This window comes from Lolium perenne, chromosome 2, assembly GCF_019359855.2.
Source record: "Lolium perenne isolate Kyuss_39 chromosome 2, Kyuss_2.0, whole genome shotgun sequence".
NCBI lineage: Eukaryota > Viridiplantae > Streptophyta > Magnoliopsida > Poales > Poaceae > Lolium > Lolium perenne.
The window spans coordinates 294,495,755-294,515,274 of NC_067245.2; the positions used below are offsets into that span (position 1 = coordinate 294,495,755).

A 19,520-nucleotide genomic window follows, 5' to 3' on the forward strand; every position below is an offset into this window, starting at 1 on the left:
AATGGAGGCATATGCCCATCGGGGGACCCCCGATGGGATGCAGTCAAAGGGGTAGACCGAGCGGTCAACAGAACTAGGGTTTCGTCAGAAATCGAGCATCGGATCTAGCGAATGGCCCCAAAACTTGTGTTTGTCCACATGTCATGCACAAAAGTGATTTGAGATGGTTTTATATCCAAGGCTACCCCCTAGGTGTGTCCAGCTTCTCGGACATGGGGTTCCTACACTTAGGCAGATTCTGGATGTTTGGGGGGAACTCCCTCGGAGGTGAACCGGAGAGAACCTTGAGATCATATGGGATTATCCTCGTTACCACATGTACCTATGACCTAACCAACCTCAAATGGAGGCATATGCCCACCGGGGGACCCTCGATGGGATGCAGTGAAAGGGTTAGACCGAGTGGTCAACAGAACTAGGGTTTTGTCAGAAATCGAGCATCGGATGGGGTGAATGGCCCCAAAACTTGTGTTTATCCACATGGCATGCAAAAAAGTGATTTGAGATGGTTTTATATCCAAGGCTACCCCCCAGGTGTGTCCGGCTTCTCGGACATGGGGTTCCTACACTTAGGCAGATTCTGGATGTATATGGGGAACTCCCTCGGAGGTGAACCGGAGATAAACTTGAGAACATATGGGAGTGATCATGGAATCGTGAACTGTATACATAACGGGTATTTTGGACAGCTAGTCCGGGATCCCCACAGTCCAGACCGCGGAAACAGAAGATGTCGATCAGAGGTCTAGATTGTGGTCTGATGTGTGTTTCAGGTTAGGATCAGCCGGTCAGAGAAGCCAGGATCCAGGAAAATGAACAGAAGATGAACCGGCGGCTCCCGCTCGATGGTTCTCGGTTTTCTGCCTTTCTCACATAGCTACTAGCTAGGCTCATTGATTACCCTAAAAAAGTCCTAGAATGATCGCTCGATAGGTAAGGCATCCACTCCGTTCAGACTCAAGACTTGAGCATTTCTCCATGGATCTTGCTAATGGGCTGTCTACGGCTAGCTAAACATATATATAAGCCAGCTAAAAATATTTGGGGCCCCCGAAAATCTTGGGCCCTGTGCGGGCCGCACAAGTTGCACACCTGCCCGCCCGGACCTGATTGTTGGTGATTTTCAGTACCTCACTCTCACATAGCCAAATATGTCGTTTTCTGTAAATAAGATCTGCCAATATCTTCATGCTCCCACTACTGCTCACTAGACGGTTGCTAAACACATTCTTCGCTATGTTAAGGATACATCTCAGCTTGGTATTATTTTCCGGAAATCATCTTCTACACTTCTCAGTGCTTCCTCGGATGCTGGTTGGGCAGACTGTCTTGAGGATCGCTGCGTCACTGGAGGATTTCCTATTTTTCTAGGTCTAAATCTGGTGTCCTAGAATGCTAAAAAGCAAGTCATTGTATCTCGGTACAGTACAGAGACTGAATACAAAGTCTTAGCCAATGCAACTACAGAGTTAATTTGGGTTGAAGTTGTTCTTCGTGAACTAGGTGTGAAGCTCCGAGAGAAGCTTTATTTACGGTGTGATAATCTGGGTGCAGCATTTTTGTGCCAATCCAGTATTTCATGCCCGCACCAAACACATTAAGATTGATTATCACTTTGTTCGTGATGTGAGCGTGTTGCTAGCAACAGTCTTGACATCAAGTTCATCTCGACCAAGGACTAGATGGCTGATGGCTTTACCAAATCACTTGTTGTAAAATCTCTAGATGAGTTTAAGCGGAATCTAAACCTGTCCCGTGGTTTAGAATAAGGGGGATGTTAGAGTAGGTTATCGTATGTGTACATGTACGGAGTAGTACCCCGACGTACACGTACAACTCATGTATTTTCCATGTATGGGGGCTTTCCCTACACCATATAAACACATAACCGATACCCTACGGGTACGCATCGTTCCGCCAAACACATGACATGTAGGTTATTGAAAATTGTTCATCATGAACACGATATATCACACTGAAATAGAAAAAAATCTAGGAATTGGTTCCCATAGATAAACTCCGTGAGTGTTATTTCTTAGAAAAGCATGTACATTTTTTATTATACATGTGAATTTTCATGTGGATTATGTTTAAATGTATGACGCAAGATAAACTAGTGAGAACCGTGGTAACGCACGGGTATTCAACTAGTGCCCCCCTAATTTCGTTCAGGGTTATCTGATCTGGTTTGGGTGGGATGACTCTTCCTCAAGTTCGACGAGCCATAGAAATATCAAACTTCCGATAAATTTTTTACTTTTCATAGCTTCATTTTTGACTTCTGCTCGTTCAGCCACATTAGACACACTCGGTTGATGTTCTAGCTGGTCCTCTCGTTGTTTTTTACATTGATTTTAGCATGACGAGAAATGGTCTTAGCACCCTCGTGCTCAAAAGGATGGTCATAATTAACTCCAGTGAGAAAGAAAAAGATGAGGTTGTTCTCGGGACCGTCCTCTTGATAGACCGGACACATGTCCAGGCACCCCCAAAGCAGCCACAGCTTAAGGCGTATTAGAGGCATTATTAGGGTCACCTGTACAGATGCTCTTATCAAGATAAAATATCAATTAAGAACATCCACTTTCAATAATTCTGGTAAAGCACCAACTAGAGAAAATACAATAGTCAGCTGGCTAATAACCTATTCCACATAAGTAAAATTCTAGGTGAATGAGTGAGAAAGGAGGAGAGAGAAAAGATTTTTAACCTATTCCGCTGATTTGGTATTACAGATCTACATATTTTGGTATATATTCATGGTCAATTTGTTTTTTACTTTTTACGTAAATCTAAATTTATACACCTTATTTAGGGATGGAGGAAGTAATAATTCACTAAGAGCATCTCCAACAGCCGCGCTAAATCTTGGCGCTGTAAAAGCGCTTTGCAGGGCGCTTCATTCATGTTTTGCGCGTGAGGACATATTCACCTCCAGCAGAAGCTCTATCCATCGCTGTATCTTGGAGCTGTAAAAATCAGTAGTTGTTTCTGCGCGCGACGTTATACCGCGCGCTCTTTTCGGTGCGGTAGATATAGTGCACGATATAGTGCTTTTGCCCCAAGCTATATTTTACAGTGCCGGATAGAGCGCCTATTGGAGCATTATTTTACGTCCGCGCGCTAAACCAGGCACTTTTTTGGATACAGCGCTGGATAGAGCGTCTGTTGGAGATGCTCTAACACATGAAAAGGATGCGCTTAGTTTTTTTTTTTTTTTTTTTTTTGAGAATTAAGGATGCGCTTAGTTAAACCCTGTGAAAGGCTGCCCACTAGGTTGCTGGGCCTTTTGCCTTGGGCTGGGATGCAGCTTTCTTCTCCTTCTCACCCAAGAAACAGTGGCATCGACACCCCCTAGCATTTCATCTGCAGCAGCACGAGCATGGAACGCGCGCCCATGAGTCCCGAAATTCTTCGAATCGGTCGTGCGGGAGAGGAGGAAGATCGCAGCCCGCCAAAAATCAATACTACTCGCTGGTCCGTTCGTGTTCCCACCCACATAAAAGCGACGAATGTGACTGGGGAGAAATACCTCGTTCCAACTGCAGAAAGAGGGGGAAAATAGCTAGGGTTCGGACTTCGGGGTAGGGAGAGAAGAAGGGGGTTCTATTCGCTGGTGGTTTCGCTCCCGGAGGCGATCGATCGATCCCGCCGCCGCCGTTTCCAGGAGCCGATACGCCATCATCAGCAGCGAGGTAAATAAGTTTCTCGGATCGCCGCCGGCGCCGTACGGTGGTGGTTTCCTTCATTGCGGCTAATGTTTAAAGATCACACTAGTACTGCTGCTACTACCGCGCTAGTGATCGTCGCTTATTAGTGAATACCACGAACTAGAAAGGAAGTCGTAGAGATGTAGATTGGGGATAATGCTACTGTACTACCAGCGATGATGATTGCTGATTAGGAAAGAATGCCACTTTTCCAGTTGAAATTGACAAGTTGTATAATGCTAGTAGTAGAAAGGAGGACGAGGTAAATGCTTGGAGAACATCAACATATGGAGTGTATTTGATTAGCTGAGAATTTGTAGGATGAAAAACAGACCTCTTTTTGTGTGTGTGTTTGCCTGTGAGTTTGTGTTATCTGTAGAAAACATGTAGGAGGAACTTTTTTTCTCTCCCAAAGTTGCTACTTTTATGCGGTGAGACATGCAGTTTCAGAAGAAAATATCACAAATTTCTAGAAAATGATAGGAAATGAGGGGGACATTATGGGAGGAGGGGGTTTTACTTCTGGTGGCTTCGCTCCGGAAGCGATTGATCGATCCTGCTGCCGCCGTTACTACGATCTGATAAGCCATTATCAGTAGCTGAGGTAAAGTTTCTCGGATCGCCGCCGGCGCCGTACGTTGGTGGTTTCCTACTTTCCTTTACTGCGGCTAATGTTTAAAGATCACACTAGTACTGCTGCTACTACCTCGCTGGTGATCCTCGCAGATTAGTGAATGCCACGAAATGGAAAGGACGTTGTAGTGATGTAGATTGGGTACAATGCTACTGTACTACCAGCGACGATGGTTACTGATTAGGAAGGAATGCCACTCTTCCAGTTGAATTTGGGAAGTAGTATAATGCTAGTAGAAAGGATGGCGAAAGTAAATGCTTGCAGAGCATATGGACTGTAATTGATGAGCTACGACTTTGTAGGATGTAAAAACAGACCCCTTTTTGTGTGTGTGCCTGTGAGTTTGTGTTATCTGTAGAAAACAAAACATGTAGAATGAACTTTTTTTCTCCCAAAATTGCTACTTTTATGCGGTGAGAAATGCAGTTTCAGAAGAAATATCACAAATGTATAGAAAATGCTAGGAATTGAGGGGTGATTATGGAGAATATTTCAGTAGTTTCATGCAAGTTAAAGACAGGAAAAGTCGCTGCTATAATATGTGGTTGTTTCTCTACAGGTATGTCGATGCCAGATGAATTTATGATACATGCAGCAGAAGGAAAGCTTTCCACTGGACCTGAGGGGACATTAGTGAGTCCAGATTGCCCGTTTGTGATCAAGAGGCTGGCAGACCCACTGAATAAGTCGTTCGAGCAAGTGCAGCGCTGGATAATGGAGATATTCCAGCTGAATGAGGAGGCGCATGAGATCACTTTGCAGCACATCCTGTATGTTAGGAACAATCTACTAGCTCCTCCTTCCACTGTGCTGATTGATATAGTGGGGAATGATTCCTGGAGGGCATTTCTGAACGTGGCATGGCGTCATGTTGGAGCTTTCATACTGTTCGTCACATGGAGTGCCAAGAAAACTACCTATGTTTCCAAGGCAATTGATGCCACGACGATTGCTGATGAAGATCCTGCTGTAACTGATGAATCTGATGATGGAAGCTGGCCAACTTGCAAGCATGATAAACCTTGTACCATTGAAACTTTATGGGACAGTCAAGACCAAGCGCGAAGGTTCTACTGCTGCCCTCTCTTTGGGGTGAGCTTCTCTGGAGATTGTTCATCAGTGTAGTATATGTAACTGCTCTGAATGATCACTGTATTGATCGGTAATGACAATTTCTGTTTTGTCAGGATTTCAAAGAAGACTGTGGATTCACCCAATGGTTGGACAAGGAGCTCCCTGGGAAGGCGACTGAGCACATGGGCTACCTTAGCGACAGTGTTGATTCCCTCCAGCAGCAGGTCGACATTCTGAAGTGCGAGCTTGAGGAACTTCGTCGCTGTCACCAGAAAAGGTCACTTGGAGAAGTTGTTATCAGTCTTGGAGACGAAAAGACACGCCCAAGCCAAATTCGTAGATTGGCCAAGGGAAATTAGGCCCCCAACATGCAGAGTGGTCGCTGGTCCAGGCTAGTCATGCAGAGTGGTGTCATGCTCACAAAATGTGACCTGTGGTCTAGTTAGTTTCTGGTAGGTATCGTTGAACACTTGAACTGTTCGTGGCTATCTTGGATGAAACTCTGAACATCCTGAGAGTCTGAGACTGGTTTATCTAATGTGCCCTTTTGCGTTTGCTTTATTTTGCCACAACATGTGTACATTGGTTTATCTATCTTGTTGATTACAACCAACCTTTAAACATGTAAATCTGCCACACTAGTTACAATTTGGAAGTCAAAAATTTATTTAAACCCATCAATGCCCAGTCAGACATGTTTTTTTTTTCAATAACCTGACAGACATAACCATCGCTATAGTCTATATATCATGGCAAAGAAACATCTGGATCTTACATGTTACAGCAGAAAGACTACCATTTGCATAAACACTGCCAGAACAGAAAACAAAACTTTAAGCTATCCCTACTTATACCCATGAACGATATGGTTCCTATTTACAGTTTACAACAGGTCCCTATCGTTTCATCCTAAAACTCTGCCCTCCCCATTCTGGAAAGCAGTGCAACAGAGCTACTTGCTTGAGACCCAACACAAATCGAATGGAGAAGAGATGGTTCAGATGTAGTATATTTGACCAACATTAAGAAGGCTCTCATGAGGAATGTTGAAAATCACGCTGTTCTCCCTGCAGACCCTCCTCATGAAAGCATACATGTAATCTACAGCTATCTTCTTGACGACCCCTGAATCTCTCCGTGCACGCACAATGGTGTTCCCTAGAATGTGGACAACACCAGCGTCCTTGCACCGGTTCAAGAACTCCAGTTCATTGCCAACTGCTTGGCTGGCATGGCTTGAGTACGTCAGTAGATTGTTCACCCCGAGGGGCGACTGCACCGGCACAATGGAATCCTGTGATGAGTAGCTCAGGTCACCATTGGAGCACATTGTGTTGATAGTTTTTTCTGCCTGAAATGTATCACTGATTGTCCTCTGCTCTGGCACACTGAACTCATCTGAATCAGAATAACCGTCCATCATGCTCTCAAGTCGGATGAATAATGTCAGGCAGTCAAAGAGCATCTTCTCAAAGTCGTCATCTTTTTTGTGGAGGTCTTTATATCCGTACCTTGCGATACAACGAAATATATGGAAGTTCTTAGGCCCAATCCTCCTAACAAGGAACCGCTCCTCCAATGGGACAGTGTAGACCGGAAGATACTTGACACACACAAAGACAACAACCGAGTGGATAGCAGGTAGGTTGGTGATAAAGTGGGAGAAGATGTGAGGGACGCCACTTGCGAGCTCGGTGTACACAAAGCCTATCCCTGGAACCCTGACAAGACCAAGGCTCGGACCAAGGCCAAGAATCCAGGCCATCGAGACCTTGCTGTGCATCTCAAATTCATAGCGCTTCACGGTGCAGTAGTGCCACACATACATGATGGTGAAGAAAGCTATTGCAATGACAAGTGGAACCCAACCGCCTTGGTCGATCTTTAATATGCAAGCCGAGAAGTAGGGCAGCTCTACCATCAACGAGAGCACAATAAAGGTAACGACAAGGATCCAGTGACTCTTCCACACCAGCAGCATTACTGGTACCATGAGGAACGTGGTCACTAGCATAACTATAACCACTGCAGTGCCTGTTGACACAACATGAAATGTGAATTAACAGCCATCTGATGTATGCAGTGGAGATTATATCATCAATTATTCAGCAACAAGTTCTTAGTTTAGGACAATCTCAGTCTTCTATTAGTACTAGAAACAGGTTTTTTTTAGGGAAGTGTTTTGCCTGATCTTTGCTAAAAGAAGCCAGTCAAATATATAGATTTCAGGTAAAACAAGAGAGAACATGTACTATTATATGCCAATCTTTCTTCTAAACTGTTTATATGTAGCTTCTCCAAGCACAGCGGTACTTCTTCAAAAAAGGAGGATAAGAGCATCTCCAGTCGCGACACCCAAAGGGATTTGGGGCGCGCCGGACACTTAACCTCCCCCAGTCGGGCGCCTCAAAGGCCGCTTCGGTCCGGACGTGCCCCAAATATTGTCCAGCGTGCCCAGCCCATCCCCTGTGCACAGGGGCTCTATCAGGGACGGCGGACAGGACTTATACACTTTTTTTTTGTTTGGGGGAATGCGGCCGGCTGGGAACGGGTGCCCCCCAAACACGGCACCATGCCACAGCGTCCCCCAAACGACCAATCCGGCGCTTTTGCCAGACGTCGTTTGGGGGATGCGACTGGAGATGCTCTAACCCCTGGCCTCTCCAAGCTCAGCAGTACATACTACATGGATATTTTTTCGATAAAGACTACATGGATATGCAGTGCACATGAAAATTTAAAACATAAGCCTTACCATATGCATTTCCTATTTGGCTCTGGTTCTTGAATCCAGCAGTCACAGCAATACAAAGAATCAGGAGGAGCCAATTGATGTCAGGGATGTAAATCTGCCCAAGGAATTTCTTTGAGGTGTGGACTATCTTCACACGGGGAAAACAACCTAGTGCAAGAGCTTGCTTTATTATTGAGTATGTAGCAGATATGGTGGCTTGACTTGCAACTATGGCTGAGGCAGTTGCTATAACAAAGGCTGGCCAGTATATGGCATCTGCAATGATTAAACATCTCACTATAAGAACCATATTACATACATCAATAGTGTGCACTATCAATAGTGAGACATGATGTGGTGACACACCAACTGATATATCTTAAGATTAGTCAACGGATGACAAGCTATATGATCCGAGGAGAACCTGGAAGGGAGCGATAAAAGGCATCATTCACATGTTGCTTGTTGGAAATTATATAAGCTGCCTGCCCTGTGTATGCCAGTAGAAGGCATGGGAATACAATGAAGGTGAAAGCAATCTGCAAATAAACATTCTTAATTTTAGGGAGCTCATAATTACATGAAGATATATCACACAATTCCTAACTCAAGATATGTTACCTGAATGGCCAATACGGGAAAATGACATAGATCCGCATATAATGCTTCAGTTCCTGAATAGAAAGAAACAATTTTCTTCATGTTACACCAGATCAAACTATAAATTGATGGAACTGAATAGGTAAAACGGCCTGACCTGTGATGCTGAGCATGATTCCTCCAAGAACAGTCCAGCTCTCGGAAGAATTACCTCGCCTTCGAAAAAATCGGTATATATAGACTGGATTGTATGCTTTTAGCACAGAGCTACCATACTTGTGTATGTTCAGTGCTCCAACACTTCCAATTAATATGAACCAGATGAGCACTATTGGTGCAAACAACCATCCAACTTTGTCTGTACCATAGTGCTGCATGCTAAATATTCCAATTAAGATGATCACGGCAACAAGTACAACAATATCTGCCAGATGCAGAGAAAGTCAAATATGAAGCGACTTCAAACAATAACTTGTGCAGAAGAACTAAAGAACTTGAAGTAAGATCAAGAAGGGTGCATATGAGATCATAATTAATACAACACGCAGATGTGAACTGCAGTGACTTCCTTTCACCATTAGGATGAGAATATGTTTCTACATGCTACTTGAAAAATGTACAGAAGTTACAATATGCCAGCAATTGAATAAATCATATTGAACACAGGATATTACCTGTGCTCATGTGCGGATTTTGAACTTTTATTCCACCTGATGCAGAAAGAACTGAGGAAACACAAGAATCATAAATCAGATTCCTGGATACTGGATACACTGGATTTACTCTGAAAACCTTGACACTGAACATGACTTCCGAAGAGATTACCTGATATAGCAGGAGTAAGGATACCATCTCCAATGGCTGTGCAAGTACCAATGAGAACAAGAATAAGAAGGCAGTTTCTTTTATATGCACGTGTCTCTAGCCATTTCTTTATTTTTTCTGCCAATGAGTTCTCCTCGTAAGTTTGCCTACTATATGTCGTGAGGTCCTCATCAGTCTTGTGTTGGTTGGGTATAGTGCTGATCTTTGCATGACGGCAGAGTAGTGAATAAAGAGCAAATGTACCACCTGCAGGACAAAAGGAAGTCACAATCTCTGAATATGTGCAAACGAATTATCAAGTCAAAGTAATCACAGAATTACGCATGTAACAATTGCTTCCAACAATGGAGCAATAGTAAAATGATTAGGCTAAAAATTAATAATTTGAAGGAAGCAAATTAGCTGCAATGTGTTTGTTAATGTGTAGAAACAAACATTTGAGATGTATTTAATTTTGTTCTGTTTTGTCATTTATAAAGCAGATCATAAGAGACACCATCTTATTGAAGGTCTAAGCAGCATGTTACTTGAGGATCAACTATCTCACCTTGACCATTATCATTTGCCCGCAAGACAATAAAAACATACTTCAGAAGAGGGATCAGAGTAAGGGTGTAAATGATCAAGGAAAGAGCTCCAATAATATCCTCATCTTCATCTACTCCACGAGGAAAGGCATTATAGAACACATACAAGGGTGATGTTCCCAAGTCACCAAAGACCACCCCAAGGCTCTGAAATGCGAGGCGCAGTAACAAAGCTGATGAAAATTTCTGCATCAAAGAAAATAACAGTCAGTATAAAAACCTGCTTTAGTACCTAAGCTGCTTCAATAATAATAAAATCATTCAATTCCTTATCAAGAACACACAAGCATTACGATTTTAGGACAAAAGCTTCTTCTGCAAATTGTTTCATCAAAATGGAATGCACAAGAAACTTGAATAAAACAAAATCATCCCTCTTTCTTCAGTTACTCACTAATCGCACTAGTAAAGAAAAAAGAAAACAGGCACCCCCATCATATGAACCAAACAAGATTGTTTAATGCCCTACAGATGACGAACATGCAACTTCGATGAACTGGTCACATGCAGAGACAAATTTATATTCTCTGAAAATCATAAAAAATAATAAACAAAATTTAAACTGACTGAAGAAGAGAAACGTCAGACCTTTTCTCTATACATATTCTTCAGTCTGGTTGCTTCCTCGTCCATGGGCTGATCAAGGTTCTGATCTAGTTCCCACATGCTCCCCCTATTTGTCGCCTCACTCTCGGATAGCGACGCCATCGATCTCTTTTTGCCACAGCTCTCAAATCCTCAGAGAAACAACGGTCCCAAGAAACAAGTCCTCCACTTCAAGTCTTTGCATCAACCAAACTGAAACTCAAAGTTCAGCTTCAAATCTTCGCATCAACACCTCCACATTCGGTTCTTACACCAATAGAAATATTAGAGCTTATGGCTCATCAAGCAGGTACTAATCTTGCAAACAAATCCCCAAAGGAAACCTCTCTTCTACCACTGAAGAACTGTTTCGGCCGCTCTGAATTCTTGGGGATATTTGCAGGGACCATAAATGGAAGGTCCGGTCCAACCACGGAGCCGCCAAGAATGGCCGCAGAAGAACTCCAAATCCAAAGTCCAAAGACTCGGCCGAAATCACCGCACAGAAAGGAGCCAGGGATTCCTAAACCAGGATAAGAAACCCCCAACCAAAAACCCAACCTTTCTTCCTCCGCGAACCTCCCCAAAATCAAACTTTGATGCGGCCCTGCGAACTGGCAGAGGCGGCCGGGAGGCAGAGACGCAACGGCCGCGGGAGGGGAGAGCCTGAGAGGGGGAGGAGGGTCAGGCGAGGTGGAGAGAGCGGCGGAGCGGCCGACCAACCAACCAAACAGAGCGAAAGAAGCAATGAAGTAGTGCCAGCCTGCCAGGAGAAGAGCAGCATATGAGGACAGGGAGAAGAGGCAGGGTGGGCGCCCACTAATTTTGTCTGGAATTTAACTGATAAAAAGTTCTCGGATTTGGGTGCTGATTGCGGGATCGCACTGTTGCTGTTAGGGACGGCGACAACTGACAAAGAAGGAGGAGCTAATGCTGCTTTGCAGGCATACTGCTGCTGATGCCGACGTGGCGTGTTCTTCATCTAGCTGCTTGATTACCTAGCAGTCCCTAATCTACCTGCTCTGATGCTTCCTGTTTAACTTAGAGTGTTAAATAAGTACTTTAGTTCCTAATCTTCATGGGATGAAGATCCAATCTACGATCGTCACTTTGTGTGTTAAATAAGTAGTTTTGTCAATGGGTTTGCTTATTTTTGTTTGGTAGTACCACCCAGGCTGCAACTTGGACAGTACTATCTGAATATAGTTTGTTGTTTGACTTTACTGAGTTGTTTATGTATTATTGGGCATGTTCTAATTATTTTTTTGTGTCTTGACTCTTTCTTGAGCTCTACTAGTGTCAATAATTTTATTCTTTTTAGACAACAGATTTGTTGAGGAACACACGTGGGTGTTTAGTTAGTATCTTAATTTACTTCGTTAACTACTAGTACTGTAGTAGTTAAATTCCTCAAAAAGCGATGATCATAAAACAAAATCGCGAAAACGCAAAAGATTTGCGTTTCGATGCATTGATAGATAGAAAAAAAAGTTATATGTACATGTCCACAAAGGAACCAACACCCCGCACTACAACTTGACCTAAGAAAGGAGACCTAGTCTAGGGGAGGATCTGGCGGACACCCCGGGCTCCTGCGCTCGCCCACTGTTGCGCCTCGGTCTTGATGTCGTTGAGCAGAGAAGGCACCGAAGGTTGCACGTTGTCAAAGATCGCAGCATTCCGGTGCTTCCAGATCCACCACGCCGTGAGCATGATTATCGACGAAATACCCTTGCGCAACTGGCGGGGAGCGGTCCTTACCGCCTGCGACCACCACTCCACGAAGTCCCCTTCCGAAGCCGGAGGCCCCGAGGTGGATCGGATCCACGAGAGGACCTCGAACCAGATCGTCCTGGAGAATGAGCATCCAGTGAGTAGATGCGTCATAGTCTCCCCGGATTGGTCACACAGCGGGCATCTGGGCGCATGTGGTAGACCACGACGCGCCAGCCTCTCACCCGTCCAACACCTGTCCAGACATGCCAGCCATATAAAGAATTTCACCCTAGGAGGCGCCCAGGACCTCCAGTTCAACTCCCATGATGCTAAGGTGATCTCCCTGGAAGAGGGCCTCGTAGCAAGAATGAGAAGTATACTAGCCGTCCGTCGTCCACAACTAGGTCAACGTGTCCTGCTCCCCCGAAAGCTGGACCTCCCTCAATCTGACCCAAAGTTGCACATATTGCCATAGTGCATGGGGACTCGGTGCTCCAGCTATGTCGGGAATCCAAGTGTGGTCAACCAGTGCTTGACGCACCGTACGCACCCTTCTGCGCCGTTTAGGAACCAGCGTAAACACCTCTTGCGCCATCTCCTTGATGGACTTGCCGTCCAGCCAACGGTCCTCCCAGAAGAGGGTGGACTCTCCGTTTCCCACCACCATCGAGGTGGAGGCCGCAAAGATGTCCAGCTCCGCCTTCGAGAACTGCATGTCGAGCCCGCGCCATGGTCGCCGGGGGTCCGTGTGCAGCCTCCACTGCCAACGTACCCTAAGGCTTATGGCCATCCGTGCAAGGTCGGGGATCCCCAACCCCCCTAGGTTAAGCGGCCGGCACACCATTGCCCAATTCACGTGGCAGTGACCTCCATTTGCCTCTGCCCGGCCCACCCAGAGGAACCCTCGCAGGATCTTGTTGATCTGCTTGAGGGTCTTTTTGTTCAAGGCCAGAACCATTAGCTGATGCAGCGGGATTGCCGCGAGCACAGCTCGAATCAGCGTCAAACGTCCGGCTTGCGGCATCATGGATGCCCGCCATGTCGGCAATTTGTCAGCCAGCCTATCCAACAGCGGCTGGAAGGTCTCGGCCGACAGACGCCTAACCGACAGGGGAATACCCAGGTACTTCACCGGGAAGGGCGCTAGCTGGCACTCCATGTGCTCTGCAGCAGCCACAGCCACCTCATCCGAACATGCAATAGGGGACACCGAACACTTAGCGAAGTTGGTGCGTAAGCCAGAAGCCTGTCCGAAAAGCTCCATGATACCGCGGACCGCACCCAGCTCTGCCTCGTTCGGGTGACAGAAAATCACCACATTATTCGCGTATAGCGACACAGAGGTCACCAGTTCCCGCCGCGCTGCCTTGATCATAAAATTTTAACACGTACGCTTTGCTTTAAAAGTGGGGATTTCTTGGAAACCCCGTAATCACTTTGATTCGGGTGAGCGGATTCATGTAACCTAGGTACGCCGGAACCCACTTTTCCTTTCCTAAAAACTTCTTTTCGTGGAATTTTCAGGATTGTTTGAACACTCAATGTTTTAATTTCAGTACCATCCGGGAAGGCCAATTTTCACGTGTCCCATCTGAGCAAACACTCGTTCACAAAAGTCTGAAACCAAGTGACATGATTGCCAAGCTAATCTTCCACCATTTGTACCATTTTAATGCGTAAATATATATTCTTGAGAGGAAACTGCTCCAAAAAAATATACTAGGAGCAAGAAAGTGCTGCAATTATGCAATGGGAATTGGAATTGGATGCAATAATGATCATGCTAATAATCAAATCAATAATGTGAGTGGGAATTATACTATGCTCTAGGAACTGATACCCAACGACTTTTGTTGCAAACTTGCAACTAGTACGAAAAAACAAACTAGTTTTCTTGCGGTGCTGATTAATATCTAGTGATACATCCGGATATGCATGCATGCATACCACAAGAAGCAGCAGCTAGCCTCAGCCGCTAGGCGCTAGGTCGTCGCCTGCAGTGATGTGCATGAGACAGAAGAAGCACACGAACTGACGAACCGGGCAGTTGCATCATCGTCATCACAAAGGTCTATCCATACTGGAAACGAAATGAGAAATGGCGCCTCTGCCCCTCCTTCCTAGCTTTCTTCCAAAAGCAGAGCACCTGAGCCTGCAAGTCATGGACAACCTCATGACTTCGCTGAAAATATATGCATGTATGAGATGAGATGGTAGCATTTTCAGTGGCTCATGTTCTCTGCAGGTGATGCTCCACCACCATGTTTGTTGCCATGTTGGTGGCTGGGTTGGTATATTGATATGATTATTCTTCTCAGACGACTGACCATATTTTTCCTTCTCTCTAGGCTCAAGCTAGCTATACATGTGTGGTCATGCATGAGATCAGATCACGCGGAAATGGGCATCTTCTTGGAATAGCATATGCGCAAGTTTCTTAACAATCTAGAAATAAGTGCTACTTCGCCAGAGCGTTGTGTGCGTCCGTGCAAATTTTCACCTTCTAATTCAATACATTATGTCCTGCAAAAAAATAGTGTGCTTGGCGAGATAGAAAAAAGACAAAATCGACAGTGAATATTGTGCTAAAAGTAAATGTTTTGATAATGCTAACACGCAATTTTGTTATCTTTTGTTTTGTATTTGGATCGTTTTTGGAGCTAAAATTTTATTGGCACGCCATCTTTTCTGGTAGTATGAATACTTCAAGAAGCTTTGAGGTGGTGCTTACCATCTGGACTTTTTTAGTTCGAAAAAAGTTCCATGGCATACGCCAGGGGTTGTGTTCTTTTCATTCTGTTCCGTGTGTTTGATTGGTTATATTATAAGTTATCATCTAGCTTGATGCATGCTGGTCAAAGTTGCACCGAGAAAAAGAGAAGACTAAAAGTTTGATTTTACTTCTTAGTGGAGGTGTCATATCTTCTTTCTCTATTTCACTTAAACGGAAAATAAACTTTTTTCTAGAATACATAAATCTTCTAGAAAGGTTGTTCTTCATATCCTCTTAATTGACCGAAAGCTTAGCCTGTGGCTGCAATTTTCCTAGTTACTTAACTAGACCAAACCAAAAGATCGACGCTCCTTTGATTCATCGGATTTGTATAAATAATTGTGGGATTTGGATCATATGAAAAAAATCTGCATGAATCATCTAATTCATAGGAACACATCCCATAGAAAAAAAATCCTATAGAAATCTTGTAATGTAAATCTTATAGGAAAAAAATATTAGGTCATACCCAATGAAAAATTCATTTGCTACAATTAAAGACACTTCATCTTCCCATAGGATTCATGTAGAATGACAAAAATCATATGCCTTTCCTATTTCTATACTTTTTCTATCACGCAAATCAAAGGAACACTATTGTATTGTGCTTGAGAAAGATGTGTCGATCCTTGTACATGGCGCGGAAGTAAAATAAATGATGAAGAAGGGTACCGTTTAAATTTTAAAATAAGTTTATGGGACCTAGTCCACAAATTCACCCAACTAACAATTGACATGTGGCCAGGAGAGAGAAAAACGTACGGGATTTGGTTGCCTACTTTTAGATACATGTTTGATTCAAAAAAAAATGCGTAGGATTCTTACCCATAGGATATTTTTCTTATGGGGACGTTTGATTTAAAGGATTGAACCTTCCAAAATTCATATTAATTGCTTCATATATTACAATCCTATAGGATTTCTAGTAAAAGTTTAGACCTCTTGGAAAACTTTCTATGGGTTTATGAAAACTATAACATGCACTCAATCTCTATAGAGAATTTGTGTCTAATTCATGTGTTTATTATTTCTGCGGGATTTCACATGCCATGATATAGTGTTCATTCGCTTTTTTATATTCATGTGCTTTTAAAATCCTTTGGATGAAACTAGCCCTAAACTGCCAACCGGTGAATTTGTGGACCAGGTCCCATGGGATTATTTTCCACTTGAATGGCAATGAAGCATGCTTGCCCTCATAATTTTAAATTTTTTAACACAGTGGCACAAATTAGTGAGGGTTCAACCAAAGTCCATTTGGACATCGCTATCAACATTTTACGATGGATATATGTATTATGCACTCACATAGAACTATATATGATATATCTGTCGCTTTTCTAGAAACTACCTAGTGGTTTTCACATCTCAACGCACACGAATATAAATTGCGAGTCTGCAATGCATTATTTCGCACTTATTGGACCTATCTAAATGTCCAATTGCCGCATGCATGATTAGCAATTCCTGATTGGCCTAAGTCATCCTTCCCAATATAAAAAGAGCTTTTTTTATACAACCATTAGATCACTAAATAAATTGATCCAAGGGGTAAAAGTTATGGCCTTGCTTCCTACTCCCTCCATTTCTTAAAAGAATGCGTATAAGTTTTGTTGAAAGTCAAATGATCTAAAGTTTAACCAAATTTATAGAAAATATCAATATCTACATTGCCAAATCAATGTCATGTAATGAAATATATTTTCATACTATATCCACATATTATCATAGTTGTTGAACTTTTTGTTTAAACTTGGTCAAACTATACAATGTTTGAATTTGTAGAAAATGTATATATATACATAAATCACGCATTATTTCCTTTATTGATTGCATAGTTTCACTTTAAGATAATCCACAATTGCAATTTTGCATTTTTGGAGCTAATGCACATTTGCACTTGTTAGGAATGGATGTAGTATAAATAAAACATGAAGAAACTAAGATTGAAGATGCACAATTTTCCTAGGCATGGACCAAATGTTGAGGATGGTGAAGAAGATGATGGAGATTCTGCGGATTATAATTATGCTCCTGAAGCTAAGAAGGGATGGTTTGCTCACTGCTGTGAAACCAAGTGTGCCTCAAGCTTGATATGCATGATCGCATGTATCAGGCACATAAGAACAAGAAGTATGGATGGCAACGCCAAGAGGAGATAATGGTGAAGTTGGGGATTCCAGTGGGTTCAGAGGATGTTATCACTCCCAAGGAGCAATGGGTCTCGCCTCATAGAAAGTTGAGTGATGTTGAGTAAACCACCACACTAGAGTATTCTCACTACAATGAGTCTACACCACCCAGTGATAAGGACGCGGACGAGTATGATGCTGGTGGTGATGATGACAAGGAGTCCAAGTGATGAGGATATCCAGGCAGCCTGGTACACTAGGACAGCCGTTGATATGATGATTAGTCTAAGGTTGTACCAATCTTGTATCGTAGTATTGTTATTAGGGAATAATGTAGCCAGGTCATGTGGTGGGCCGAATTAGGGTTTTAGTTGTATCTATTTTACTTGGGTCTATCCAAGTCGAATTAGGGTTAGGCCCATAAGTGGGAGCCCCAACCCAATAGGGGTTGGCCGGCCACCCTTCCCCTCATATAAGGAGGTGGGGCGGCTAGGGTTAGGGTAGTCTAGATTGAAATCAGAATATGTAGAACTTCGAGTTCATACTATCACCGTTTCTATGGGATCGGCGTGCGTGACGGCGTCTTGGACGTTCGTCCGGTTATCCAATAAAGGTGTGAGAGTTCTTGAGTCTGTCAAGGGTGATCATGCGTGCGAGAAGGTCCTCGAACTGTCGAGGGTTATCGAGCTTGGCATGTCTATTCTGCAAGAGGTTCGACGTTCTTCGTCGAGTTGCTCGCCGGATTGGCGTTCCCCATCCTCAGGTTACGTGTATCTCACACGTGATTGGGAGAGTTACCGGATCCAATGGATCAAGGAGGTGCACCGTGAAATATTGGGCCAAATCCCCGTATCATCTTGGTATCAGAGCACTAGGTTGCTCACAGTGCGGTTTGTTTGTTGTTCGCCATCGTTTTTCTCGATTTGGAGTGGATACCATTGGGTACGTCCCTGCCATACTGTTGGTGAAGATCGAGGAAGCCTTTGTTCATGCGGAGGAGGAGGCGGAGGCAAGGGAGAGGAAGGATTAGCACTGCAGAATCTCTGCCACGACAGGATTTCGTCGAAATTCTCTGCCGCGGCAGGAAAAATCGCGGGGAGGAAGAACAGATTCGTTCGGCGGCCGGCGCCTCGACCCGGCAGACCGGCCCTACAACCGGCCGGCCTGGTCACACGGCCGGCCGACCGACCACCAGACCGGCGGGTCCGGCGCCAAGGCCGGTTGGACCGGCTGCCAGGCCGGGCAGGCCGGCGCAAACCGGGGCCAGCACTGGAGCCAACCGGGGCGATGTCCAGTACGTCGGGACGGTTCACCCGTTTCCCCGGCCGGTCAACCGGGCCACAGGCCAGATGCACCGGCACCCAGGCCGGATGGACCGAGGCCCTGGCCGGCCGTTCAGCAGGATCGACGTCCAGGCCGACAGCTGCTGCTGCTTTTTGTTGTTGTTGCTGCTGCTTGTGCGTCGTGGAGGGTATGAAAAAAATTTCTTCACAGGAGGAAGCCATTGGTGATTCAAGAGAGTGCGTACTCGGGTGTGTTCAGCTTATTTGGATCCATGGCGGACAGGAGTTTGTTCTGTTTGTTTTGGGTGATTTGTATGGCGCGCTTCAGTTGCATTTGGGAGGATGCTTATGTCTTCAATCAGGTTGCTGGCGTCGAAGACCAAAGGGGCGCCAAAGGTCAAGACAAGCTAGTCGAGAGGGAGGATGAGGTGTGGAAGACTGGCGAGGCTTGAGGAGGAAGACCGGTGATGTTACTTATCTGACGTCACCCTTTTTCTAGCAGACCCACACGCGTTGGGGATAACGCTTCTTGAAGAAGGGGAGAATGATGAGGATATCCAGGCAGCCTGGTACACTAGGACAGCCGTTGATATGATGATTAGTCTAAGGTTGTACCAGTCTTGTATCGTAGTATTGTTATTAGGGAATAATGTAGCCAGGTCATGTGGTGGGCCAAATTAGGGTTTTAGTTGTGTCTATTTGACTTGGGCCTGTCCAAGTCGAATTAGGGTTAGGCCCATAAGTGGGCGCCCCAACCCAATAGGGGTTGGCCGGCCACCCTTCCCCTCATATAAGGAGGTGGGGCGGCTAGGGTTAGGGTAGTCTAGATTGAAATCAGAATATGTAGAACTTCGAGTTCATACTATC

The 19,520-nt window shown here is 44.5% G+C and overlaps 2 protein-coding genes across 2 annotated transcripts; one reads left to right on the plus strand and one right to left on the minus strand.

The window, feature by feature from the left end:
* The first annotated feature begins 3,421 nt into the window (after window positions 1-3,421).
* LOC127336202 (uncharacterized) lies at window positions 3,422-5,979 on the plus strand. The gene is made up of 3 exons (XM_051362998.2): window positions 3,422-3,695; window positions 4,904-5,436; window positions 5,532-5,979. Exons 2-3 carry the CDS (start codon window positions 4,906-4,908, stop codon window positions 5,775-5,777), a joined length of 777 nt encoding a protein of 258 aa, XP_051218958.1. The 5' UTR covers window positions 3,422-3,695; window positions 4,904-4,905; the 3' UTR covers window positions 5,778-5,979.
* A 154-nt stretch (window positions 5,980-6,133) lies between these two features.
* LOC127336201 (probable potassium transporter 11) lies at window positions 6,134-11,560 on the minus strand. Its single transcript, XM_051362997.2, has 9 exons — window positions 10,753-11,560; window positions 10,125-10,350; window positions 9,578-9,823; window positions 9,427-9,477; window positions 8,910-9,176; window positions 8,774-8,826; window positions 8,577-8,691; window positions 8,174-8,428; window positions 6,134-7,452 (listed from the first exon to the last, which is right to left on the minus strand). The coding sequence occupies exons 1-9, from the start codon at window positions 10,870-10,872 to the stop codon at window positions 6,416-6,418; spliced, it is 2,370 nt and encodes a 789-aa protein (XP_051218957.1). The 5' UTR covers window positions 10,873-11,560; the 3' UTR covers window positions 6,134-6,415.
* Between the last annotated feature and the right edge of the window lie 7,960 nt (window positions 11,561-19,520).